Source organism: Pantherophis guttatus, chromosome 3 (genome assembly GCF_059756535.1).
Source record: "Pantherophis guttatus breed Tessera chromosome 3, ASM5975653v1, whole genome shotgun sequence".
NCBI lineage: Eukaryota > Metazoa > Chordata > Lepidosauria > Squamata > Colubridae > Pantherophis > Pantherophis guttatus.
In genome coordinates, this window is record NC_142065.1 from 163100211 (window position 1) to 163112664 (window position 12454).

At 36.6% G+C, this 12454-nt stretch overlaps 1 protein-coding gene across 2 annotated transcripts in view; it reads right to left on the reverse strand.

Annotated features, from left to right (window-relative positions):
- Nucleotides 1-12454, reverse strand: part of VAPA (VAMP associated protein A) — a 39531-nt gene that overhangs the window by 5866 nt on the left and 21211 nt on the right. Inside the window, exons 2-5 of one of the 2 annotated variants that reach the window (XM_060682044.2) lie at nt 9272-9424; nt 5682-5785; nt 4879-4959; nt 380-508 (exon numbers count right to left, since the gene is read on the reverse strand). In XM_060682044.2, coding sequence (XP_060538027.1) covers nt 380-508; nt 4879-4959; nt 5682-5785; nt 9272-9424 — 467 coding nt within the window. The remainder of the gene's footprint in view (nt 1-379; nt 509-4878; nt 4960-5681; nt 5786-9271; nt 9425-12454) is intronic. The other variant, XM_034429454.3, reaches the window with a different exon arrangement.

Here is a 12454-nt window from a genome sequence, read left to right on the forward strand (position 1 = left end):
TTATCCCAACTAGTCCAACACCATTTGGGCTGATTCCAGTTGCTGAACACGGCTTGTAGAAAAGTTCCCCACTGGCTCTACCTTAATTCTTAATTATCAATTTTGCCTCTTCTAAGCAATGTATTTCATTTTGTCTCCTTCCTATGCATCTCAATCCTAGAAATTTGAAGCAGTCCAAATTTCACAGGAATATAAATGATGAAAATTCTGAACATAAAGGTATGCAATAGAAAATAAACCTAATAATGTAGCTTGATTTTCACTTTGACTGAACTGAACATCCTTAACTTTGAGCCTCTTTTGATATTTTTCTTAGCTAGCTGCAATGAACCACTTTAGAACTAGAAAAATCTTGAAGCTTTCAGCTCCCTCAACAAACCTGATCCATCTTGTGATTGACCTCACTGCCTGGTTCCATCATGTCAATCTTCTGTCTATTATTTGCAGGCTCCTGAAGAAAGTTTCTGTTGGCTGGAGTTATGTATACAGATCTTGATGAAGATAAAACCTGAGATGGCAGGTAAGACATACCCTCAGCACTCAGGAGATCTCTCACTGCAAGGCTTAAAGGAATGACTAAACCAACGGCTAAAGGATTAGGGTCTGGAACCCCATTCTGCTACTTAGAAAAACATGAATGTTATGTACAAGCAGTTAAGCAATAGCTTATAAAGCATTGAACAAACAAAATAAAAGTTGTATTTAGACACTTGAGTTTTATAGACTAAAACTAAAACTCTAATTGCATTTTTGCAGGATTAAGCCCTAAAAATAATACGATTTAGTCATAATATATACTATAGACAGAACTACGTAGAAATTAAATCCAGGTCATTTTATAAAATAATTTTGGAGCAAAAAAAAGTTGTTTCCAAATGTACAAATAACTTAAAGTAAACTGCCACAAACTTAAATAGCAAACTCCATTCTGGCTGTTTGCAGCTCTAATGATCTTGCAGAAAAATTAATTTATAATATTATAAACATAAGCACCCTAATTTGGGCTGATTTTTATTTTAAAAAAGACTTTTTTGCTTGAACTACTTTTCCTCACATAGTCAGATGTGTTATTTACCAGACTGAATGAACATTCAGCACACTCATAAATACCGTATTTTTTTGACTATAAGACAGTGTTTTGTCTCCCAAAAGGGGGTGAAAATGTCTGTGTGTCTTATAGACTGAATATTGCTGAAGCCCTGCCCACCCGCCAGCCATTTTTTGGCCTCAGCACGCCCCGTTTTCGGGCCTTTTGTTGGCCTTTTTCAAGCCCATTTTCAGGCTTTTTTCAACCAGTTTTTGAGGCTTTTTCCGGCCCGTTTTAGAGGCTTTTTTCAGCCCATTTTCAAGGCTTATTTCAGACTGTTTTAGAGGCTTTTTTCGTCCCGTTTTTTCCCAAAAAAGTGAACCCATTGCAAAGAGGCCAGTCATAAATTCAGGATTACCTGTACTTGTAAATTGAGTAAATATTCTAGTAATATTCTATTTACTATTGAGTAAATAGTCACATATTCTTGAGCTCGTTAACTTAAATTAAATGTAAAGGAAGATCTTCTAATCTATCCTCTATCTATATCACCCTAGGCCCCTGATGGCGAACCTATGGCACGGGTGCCACAGGTGGCACGCGGAGCCATATCTGTGGGCACATGAGAGTTGCCCTAGCTCAGCTCCAGCATGCGTGCATGTGCCAGCCAGCTGGTTTTCGGGCCTTCTGGGCCCACCAGAAGTCAGGAAATGGACTGTTTCCGGCCTCCAGAGGAGTGGGAAAGGCCATTTTCGCCCTCCCCATACTCCAAGAAAGCCTCTGAAGCCTGGGGAGGCCCACTTTTTGCTGTCGTGTGCCAAAAGTGGGGGGAGCGCAGGGGGGGTGTCACACGTGCATGTGCAGGGGGGGTGGGACACAGGGAGGAATTGAATTATGAGTGTGGGCACGTGTGTGTGTGTGACACCCCCCCACATTCCCCCTGCTTTTGACACGTGACGGCAAAAAGGTTAGCCATCACAGCCCTAGACCTTCCCATACCAATGACCATCCAATCTTTGCTTGAAAACCTCCAGTGATGGAACACTCAAGGAGACTGGCTTTTCTACTGTTTAATATTTTTTAAGATAAGGAAATTCCTCCTTATCTGAAGAGTCCTGGGTTTAATTTCACCAGAAAACAAGAAAGCAAGAGGGTTGTATGAACTTGTAGAAACCTTGTTCTTATCACTGTTTATTTAACAGATAAATATCATCCCAACTAGTCCAACACCATTTGGGCTGATTCCAGTTGCTGAACACGGCTTGTAGAAAAGTTCCCCACTGGCTCTACCTTAATTCTTAATTATCAATTTTGCCTCTTCTAAGCAATGTATTTCATTTTGTCTCCTTCCTATGCATCTCAATCCTAGAAATTTGAAGCAGTCCAAATTTCACAGGAATATAAATGATGAAAATTCTGAACATAAAGGTATGCAATAGAAAATAAACTTAATAATGTAGCTTGGTTTTCACTTTGACTGAACTGAACATCCTTGACTTTGAGCCTCTTTTGATATTTTTCTTAGCTAGCTGCAATGAACCACTTTAGAACTAGAAAAATCTTGAAGCTTTCAACTCCCTCAACAAACCTGATCCATCTTGTGATTGACTTCACTGCCTGGTTCCATGTCAATCTTCTGCCTATTATTTGCAGGTTCCTGAAGAAAGTTTCTGTTGGCTGGAGTTATGTATACAGAGCTTGATGAAGATAAAACCTGAGATGGCAGGTAAGACATACCCTCAGCACTCAGATCTCTCACTGCAAGGCTTAAAGGAATGACTAAACCAACGGTTAAAGGTTCTAATCCATCCCTCACCTATATCATCCTAGACTTCTCAGACCAATGACCATCCAATCTTTGCTTGAAGACCTCTAGTGATGGAGCACTCCAAGAAACTGGCTCTTCTACTGTTTAATATTTTTCAAGATAAGGAAATTCCTCCTTTTTTCAAGTTTAAATCTCCTTAACTAGGTCTTCTCATCCACTTTCTATAAAGCAATATTTTGACAAAAAACTGAGGGCTGCCTCGCAAGTATGCCATATTAAGAAGCATGCCTATTTTGTGGCTTTCCTTATAGAATAAAGCTTAATAATAAAGGAACTGCTTATAAATAGAACAAACTAATAAAACAATGTTAAAATAATTTAAAATGTAAACTTCCATTTAGGGTAAACAAATGGCCTAATATTTCCTGGATATTTTAAAACAGAAATATACAGTCTGAGACCACTGCTGTGGCATGCAGTTCCCAAGTACCTTGAGTATAATCCTACTACTTCAAAAATTGTTAACAATAACAAGCATTAGTAGCAGTAGTAAAGTAGTAGTATGCTATAACATAGAATAATAGGGTTGGAAGGGACTTTGGACATTTTCTAACCCAATCTCCTGCTCAAGCAGGATACCCTATACACGTGATTGCGAACCTATGGCACGCGTGCCAGAGGTGGCACATAGAGCCCTCTCTGTGGGCACGCACACCGTTGCCAGCTGCTCTTCTGGTTCCCGGCATGCACATGCACGCCGGCCAGCTGATCTTTGAGGGCACTGGAGCACTGGAAAACAGCCTGAAAAATGTTTTCCAGGGCCTTTTCAGGCCCTTTTCAGCCTGTTTTTTGGGCCGAAAACTAACCTAAAATTGCTGAAAAATGACCTGAAAATGACCCAAAAACAGCCTAAAAAGCCCAAAAAGCAGGCATGCACTCGCCAGCCAGCTGATCTTTGGTTTCTGGCACTCCAGCACACGCGCATTCTGGTTTGGGCACTTGGTGCCAAAAAGGTTCGCCATCACTGCCCTATACCATTCTGAACAAATGGTACAAATTCCAAACTCTTCTTGAAAACCTCCAGTGATGGAGCATCCACACAGTTTCCCTCCCCTTTTTATTAATACTTACTACTATGGATACTAATAATAAAGTTTAAACTTGCATGCCACCCAACTCTGAGCAGCTTACAAGAAATCAAAGTAAAAACAATAAAATGTAATTATCTGCCTGTGACCTGATGGGAGTTTTGACAATGATTCTGTACCCTTTCCAGCTCATGAGTATCAGCAAATCCTTTTTCTGAAATCAAGTTTTCTTTTGATGGATACATAGTTCACTTCCATAAACCTGTGCTATGAAGATAACCAGTATGGCAAATAACACAATGTATACTTTTTTTAAACAGGGGAGGGTCACATCTCACTGTTATCTCCCGGACCTAATTTACTCAATTGAAATAGGACATCATGTACTTTTCCCATCAAATACACCGAATGCCAGATCAACGTGCTAATAAGCAGGATATAACACTGGATGTTATTAGTTTCACCAGAATCTTTTTTATCTATTACAGGACTTAGATGAAGCTCTGATCACACTATACAATAGTTCAGAATTATAGATAGTTATAAAGGTGGTTCAGAATTGCTGATAATTCACAAACTGACTTTCACCACTCTGGGTGTAAATCTTAAGAACCTTCATTCTTTCAAGAAAACTGAATAGGATCAAATTTCTTTTATCACTTCCAGTAGTTATTTCTTATTTCTTCTTCTGCATATCCATGTCTCTTGTTTTCTTTTGAGATGTACCCATTTTTACAAATTATAAACTTGCGCTTATTACACAGGCTAAATGGCTTTATTGATTCCAAGCCAATTTTTACTTTGACTAAATTTACAACATATGTTAACATAAAAGTAGCGTGATTAAAAGTTTACAAAAGCACGGTATTTTTACATTAGAAAAAAGACTGGAAAGCTTTAGAGATTTTATTAAAGCACTAATTATAATCTCTATATTTAACAATATGCAAACGATCTAGGCAGAACATGAACTTTTCAATATATCTTTTACTTACCAGTTTATCATTTTCATTAGGCATTTCAAATACACATCTCAATTTGGAGTCCATTAATTCCTCAGATTTTGCATCCTTCCACTATGACAACAATGAAAAACATTAATTATGTTACTAGATGTTGTCAAATAAATTTTTATAATGTATAAACTCTGCTTTGCATACTGATTTTCAAGAACTAGCATGGCTTAGCAGGCAATTGGTCTTTAAGTAGGAAATCTAGACCTTAATCCTTGTGATATATAAATCATTCCTCATCAAGCATCAATATTTTTTGTAGTTTTGAATAGTCAGTTTCCCTTTACATTTGAACCAAAAAGCTACAAATACCAGAATACTGGTAAGCTTATTTCTGAAGCCATGGTTTGAAATCTAGTCAGAGATGTAACAATCTCCTAATTCAGATGTAAAATGAACCTACACTGAATAAAATCAATAAAGATGCCTATATTCAGGCTATGCTGAGAAGAGGAAAAGTGTCATGTGCAGAAATACATATTTGATTATATGTGCTACCACATAATTTTAAGTTTAACTGCCCACACAAGGTTATTTCTAAGATGATGGACAATATATACTTATGAATTCTTTTATTAGGAAAGAAATTTGACAGGCACATTCCCAGCAGGAGGGAGACTGCAAAGTTGTAATATTGTAGATTACAACACAGATTCAGAGAAGTTGGAAAAGCTTTGAGATATATGAAACAAAAGGAAGTCCAAGGGGGTTGATTTCAAAAAACCTGAAAAGGAATTCATATCTGTCCTTTTATTTAAAAACTGAAATTGTAGATATTTACGTACCACTGCTTCCATATCTGTAATGTTTGTAGGGGCAAAGATCGTCTGTACCATAAACTTATGTTTACTCTTCTCATTTGGATCATAATCAAAAGGCTGTAACATAACTGCATAATAGACAAAGTTTGTATTATATAAAAGTTTGCAAACTTTTTCTTGTGAACTTTTAATTTTATTTTAAATTCAGAAAATACAGTGTATACTTTGAAGTTTTTTCAATAACCAAATTCTTTTATTACATATCAGCTGATCCTTATTTTCTTGTAATTAGCTAGACTTTATAGTTTGAAAAATAAAGTATTATTTCAAATATTTGTCATCTTTAATTTAATAATTTCTAGTCTCAAATGAATATAAATTCAGAGAAGACAAATAAACTGTAGTTCCATTAAGAAATAAGGAAATTTTTGTTATACATTGTATTCAATGTTCTGAAGTACATTAAAGATGATCAGTAGCTCTCAAATTAGAGTCCAAAAATGCTGGTGGGGGATTTCTGTTGAGGATAGAATGAACTAGTCATTTTGTAAGTATAGATGATGGAGAAATGAATCTTATTACATAAATAGAACTCAACACATATTGCACTGAATAGAGCTTTTTAGTACACATTTTATGAAGAATCTGAGAAGACTACTTCTCAGCCAATTTATTTATTTTATACAACAATGTGCACTTGTTGTTCTCAGTAACCATTGGAAAGCAAAGTAAAGATAAAACAAAATACTCTTCCTCCCAAAAGGCTGGATAGCTTCAACAGATAAAAACAGAGCTCATATAAACATTTGCCTAAACAGGATACATTTTGCCCTGCAGAAAGTATTACACCTGGTTCACATACACATTCACATACAGCAATTAAAAAACAATCCAAAGTATTTATTTTGGCTTATCTGAAAGTATATATTGTAAACCAAAGTTTATTACTTGAGATTAGTTCATATATCACACTGAGCCAAATCTGAACAATTCACATTACAACTCTTATTTTACAATTAAATAAGGACCAATTGAGCCTTCCAAAGCAAATAATAATAATAATAATAATAATAATAATAATAATAATAATGATGATGATGATGATGATGATGATGATATAATTATTAGATGAATTCACCTAGCAAGGTATTAGCCATTTATGACCTATTGCTAGTGTTTTCTTCTAAAAAAAATCCAGCGACTAGTAAATTAGTTTAAATGCTAAAGTTTTAATGTCTACTCATGAGAAATACCATGAACAGTCAAGAAAACAAACACATCCACATCACTGAAAACTCAATCCAGGTAATATTTTATACCTTCTCACTCACCACAATCTACAAATGCAAAACTGTAAGAATAAGTCTCAGTATGTTTCTTCACTAGGACAATTACTCCCTTATTCATTCCCCACACACTCTATACTGAAGATACAATTTTGCCATTTATGTACCTACAAAAAAAATTCCATCTCTCCAGCCTCCTGTTAAATATGGGACAGCTCCAGTCAGCAAAATTCATTTGAACCTACAGCATTATCCTGTTACAACTACCCTTTAGATAGAAGAGTTGTAATACATTGAACATGATATATTTATTTTGATTAAGTTGTATGTACTTTGCCTATCTAAGTAGAGATTAATAGAGTTAGATTTTCTCTACCTAGAACTGACCTTACCAGATTGACAGAGACTTTCCCTGTAAGTCTTTGGTAGCTACAAAAATGGCAGAGGGGGAAACTGCTTTGTATATTTACTCATAATTATCATGCTTACTTTAACCTAGTTACCTTAAACATTTCAGAAGAATAGACAAAGATATGTCAATGACGAGTTCAAGGACATCTGCCATAATTTAGCAAAATATAATTAATATTTGCTTTCTTTTATTATTTATATTAGAATACTGAAAAAAATCTTTTCCACCTTAACTAAAAAATATTGCCAATGGGAGGAAACATGTAATGTACTACAAAAACAAAAGGTGACATATTTATTAACTAATGTTTATATTATAAAATATCTTCATTATTCTCTAAAGGCAAAACTATTTTTAACAACAACTAAAATATTAAGGCAGCTATAGTAGAAAAGCATGAAATCACAGTACACTATCCAGAATAATTTTTCTCCTAAAACAAGGATTAAGAAAATGCTAGTAGCACCACCTTGTGGATCTGTAGAGAACAGGTTGATAAAGCACTAGCAACATTATAATGATGTGTTTGCCTGAAAGGATGACAATTCTTAATTTAAACTGATCTCTCCCCAAAGGAACATAAAATAAAGGAATTATAAATTCAGACCCAGGTTTTGGCAATGCACGGCTTCTTCTTCTTGTCATCCTAAAGACTGCCAATTCCAGCTCAAACTGGTGGATAGCTTTCGCCTTTTAGGGTCAACCATCAACAGTAAAGCATGGACACTCTAATTCCAAATAAATGTATGCAAATGACAACTTGTTTATGAGTAGGCATATGTGCATCTGCATATATATTTGCCACAAACACTGTAGATAAATTGACTTCCAAATTTCTCTCACACACACATATACACACACATAAACACACTGATTTAATAACTATTTTATAGAAATTTATTAATTCCTGTAAAACTATAATTGCCTGTAAAGTAAGATGCTTCTTTTATGAAATCAATTAAACCCTATCTGCCTATACCAACTATTATCTCTCATACAACTAAGTTTTCTCTGTATAGATTTTCATTTGGTTTTTTTCTCCAGAGGAAAGGGAAAAAACTGATAGGAAGAAGAGAGGAAGGGGCAACTGCACTAAAAAGGAGAAACAAAAAGTGGGAGAAAAACTGGATATAGATAAGGGGAAAGAGGCATCAAGGGAAGGAAAATGGAGATATTTGTTTAGGTTAAATGTGCCAGACAAGCAGTCCTTCTCAACACTCAACCCAGTGACTTCTATTTTTCTTGGCGAATCTAAAATGGTGCTTCCAATTCACAATAGATTATTTGGGGTGAGAAATTCATATCATGTAAATATGTATATATATATAGATAGATAGATATTATTATCCTAGTAGGTTTTCTTCTTCCTGAAGGTGAATTAAATGTTATTTCCCCCCAAAAAATCTTAATTGGTGCCTGGGGATGTAGGGGTTCATTGAGGAAGCATAAGGTGGTTATCTGTATCTTTCTTTAAAACTTCCTTCTCTGCTCCTATTTGGAATTCATTATATCAAACTAAGTTAGTGTTTTTAGAGCTTTGATAAGGTACAAGTGAATAAATAAACTGGCTTGAATTTTTTTGTATTTGTGCCCTCTTACTAATTAACACTTATTCTGGAGCAAAAGCTAGTGCGACTGGTCCATAGAAACCTAGAAAAGATCGCTATATCCAATATCCCAACTAACCCTCCCAATAAAAAATCAAGATTATTTTCTTAATCAAACTATTAGGCAGAGTATAAGTAGTATAAATGTCAACAAATAATAATGTGGTTAGTTTCATCTGATATTTTTAATGATTCAAATAATAAATATATCATTTATTAGTTTTTTATTATGCACTACCTAAATATTCAATACCTTCTATAAATAAAAAAAGCCCCAAAAAGGAATAAAATTGTATTTAATATTTTTACCAGATACAGTTACTGAAGTTCCTGGGTCAATAATTCCACTATTTGGCCGCACACAGTATCGACGAGGTGCTGTAGTCTTTACTTTAAAGCATATTTTTCTCTCTGATGGATTTCGTAGTTTAAGATTCGTGGTGACTACATCTGTAAAAGGACCTGTAAAAAGTTTCAAGGATTATTTTTAGGAATTAATTCTTAAACATTTAACAAAGTAAAAAATCAACAGACTATTCTTAGAAGACTGTAGAATGTGACAAGTTAGCATGCTTTTTAAAAGTATTTCAATTCGTTTTTCAGTGCTTGTGCTATCACTTCTGTGTTCACAAAAATAGAACTTCTTTCTTAGCAGTTGTTTCATGTAAGTTGTATCAATCACTCTATTGAAGAACCAAGAATCCCACCCAAATAGAATTTTTTATATGTTTGAAGAAATTTTCTTATTACATTTACCATCTAATTTTAGCACCGTATTTTTCGGAGTATAAGACACACCATTTCCCCCCAAAAAAGGTGAAAATCTGGGTGCATCTTATACACCGAATGTAGCCCCGCCCACCCGCTGGTCCCCACCCTTCGGAGGTTGTCGGCCTCCACGCCTCGCATTTTCCCGCAGTTCCAGGTGGCAGGGATCCTCATTTCCACTTGGATTTTGATAATGAGTAGCACAGATCTTTTTATCCGTTTAAAACAAATCCTATCATTCTACGCACATTTAACTGGAGTGGGTGGGATGGGGGATGATTTTCATGGGGGCAGAAGAGGGACTTGGTACCGAAGGCTCCACTCTTGAGACGCCTCCATCTTCCTACCTATAGCCGTAGGCCTTGAAAGTCTGGCTTTCTTGCAGCAAGGCCTGATAGAGATGCAACACTTCAGTCCTCCTGGACGCTGACATCTCTAAACACAGTGCTGGGCTTCCCTGCGCTTTTGTGCCTCGGTTGGAGCCTGATTCCGGAAGCGGCCTGGGGAAGCGCAGAGGTCGGGACTCGGTTGGCGAAAGGGGCGCTGCACAGGGGGCGTAAGGCAAGGCGCTGCTACCCGAAAACACTGTTGCTGCGATCGCCACCTGGAATTGCCCAAAAATGTGATGTTCATTTTTTTGCCTCCACACACCCCATTTTTGAAATTGGGGAGGAAAGTGTTCTTGGGTGACAGCACCTGCCACACACCCACTACACTGTCACCCGAAAACACTTTTCTCCCCAATTTCAAAAACGGGGCGTGCGGAGGCAAAAAAAAGAGCATCACGTTTCAGGCGCAAGCGGTTCCTGCCGGCGTTGCCACCCAAAACACTTTACACTGTTTTTCAACCCTTATAGTCTATGTATCTTCTCTTGGATTTTCATAGAAAAAGAATCATTATCCAAAAGTGGGGAAAGAATTTGGCATCTAATTTAACTTTTAGAAAGTTATCTTTCCAAATGATCTCATAGAGGAGCTAAGACATTTTTCTTTAGAAAAAGAACTGCCTCTGTGAGTGATTACGGCCACCCAAGTCAAACAGTGCAACTCTGACCAGCAGATTAGAAAACAACCAAAATAAAACAACAATAAAATAATGTCAACAGTTCCAAGAAGGCTCCACATCCATTTGCACTACTCAGCTGACCCTGAACACACAGATAAGCCTCCAAAGTGGCCTCAACGATTTTCTAAAAGAATGCAAATGACCACCTGTCTGCAAGGACTATAAATCCTTCCATTCCCCATCCAGTTAGGGCTGAAGAAGCTTGTTGGCTAAGAAGCAAAACATTGTCAAAGAAAAACAAGAAAGTCAGTTGCCTTCTTGAAAAAGTACCTTTTGGGAAACCATGACCTGAATGACTAAGAATCTCCTTAGACAACAATACCTATCAATATATTTAATATAGGTAGTCCTTGTTTAAAGTCCACTCATTTGGAAGTCATCAACGAGCCTTGGTGGAAAACGAGCCTTGGTGGCGCAGCAGACTAAAGTGCTGTTAAGTAGCACCAGCTGCCTGCAATTACTGCACGTTCAAATCTCAAGGTTGACTCAGCCTTCCATCCTTTTGAGATAGGTAAAATGAGGACCCAGATTGTGGGGACAATAAGCTGACTTTGTATAAAAAAGAACACCGCTTAGGGGGGGCCGAAAGCCCTACTAAGCAGGTATATACAAAAGTATGAAGGCTATTGCTTAACGCATTGTAAGCCGCCCTGAGTCTCCGGAGAAGGGTGGTATATAAATCGAACCAATAAATAAATAAATAAATAAATAAATAAATAAATAAATAAATAAATAAATAAATAAATAAATAAATGCTATTATGGCAGTTAATGAGAGGAACCTATGGTCCTCATAGTTAGAGCCATCACAGCATCCCCCAATCACATAATCGCAATTGGGGAAACCCAAGTTTTAGTCCTCCTTTAGGCATGAAAGCCAGCTTGGGGACATTAGAGCAATCACGGTCTCTCAGCCTTAGGGAGACGGTACTGGTAAAACCACTTCTATATAGTCACCAAGAAGCAAGATTGATTAAAGGACCATGGCAATAACAATAACAATAATGACAATACATACACACACACACACACCACAGCATGCAAACTCTTGAATTTTGTTTTTACCACTAACCAAACTGTATGCACAGGACTGTAACACTGAACTAGACTACAGCAGTCAAGAAATACATTACAGCCCTCAAGGCCTTGGAAAAGATATTCAAATGCTGTGATGTGTCTATACTTACAATAATCAGAATCATAGAAGCCCTGGTATTCCCTGTGACAATGAAAGCAAAAGGTGGACTTTAAAGAATCAGGATAGAAGAACTAACAAAGACTTCAAAAATTCCTGGGAATATAATGGATAGCCAAGAAAATATATTAATTGATCAATCAACAAATCAACCAAGTGTTCTTATTCAAGGCACAAATCATCTCAAGTCACAGACTCAAATTATTTTACTTAATCCACAAAAGGTGGAATCAACCCTGTCACTCACAAGTTGAAGAGGCAAAACACAGTCCAATTTCTAAAGTCCAAAGGTGAGAAGAGAGGCGAATAGAAAGGTGATTGAAGCCAGAGAGACAGTCCCACATGTCTGTCCAGTCTGAAGGATTGAGTCAGAAGCTGGAAGCTCCTAGCAATAAGAGCGGGATTTAACAATTATGACAGACTCAGTCCTTCAATCTGTGCAGACGAATACAACTCATGCCTGT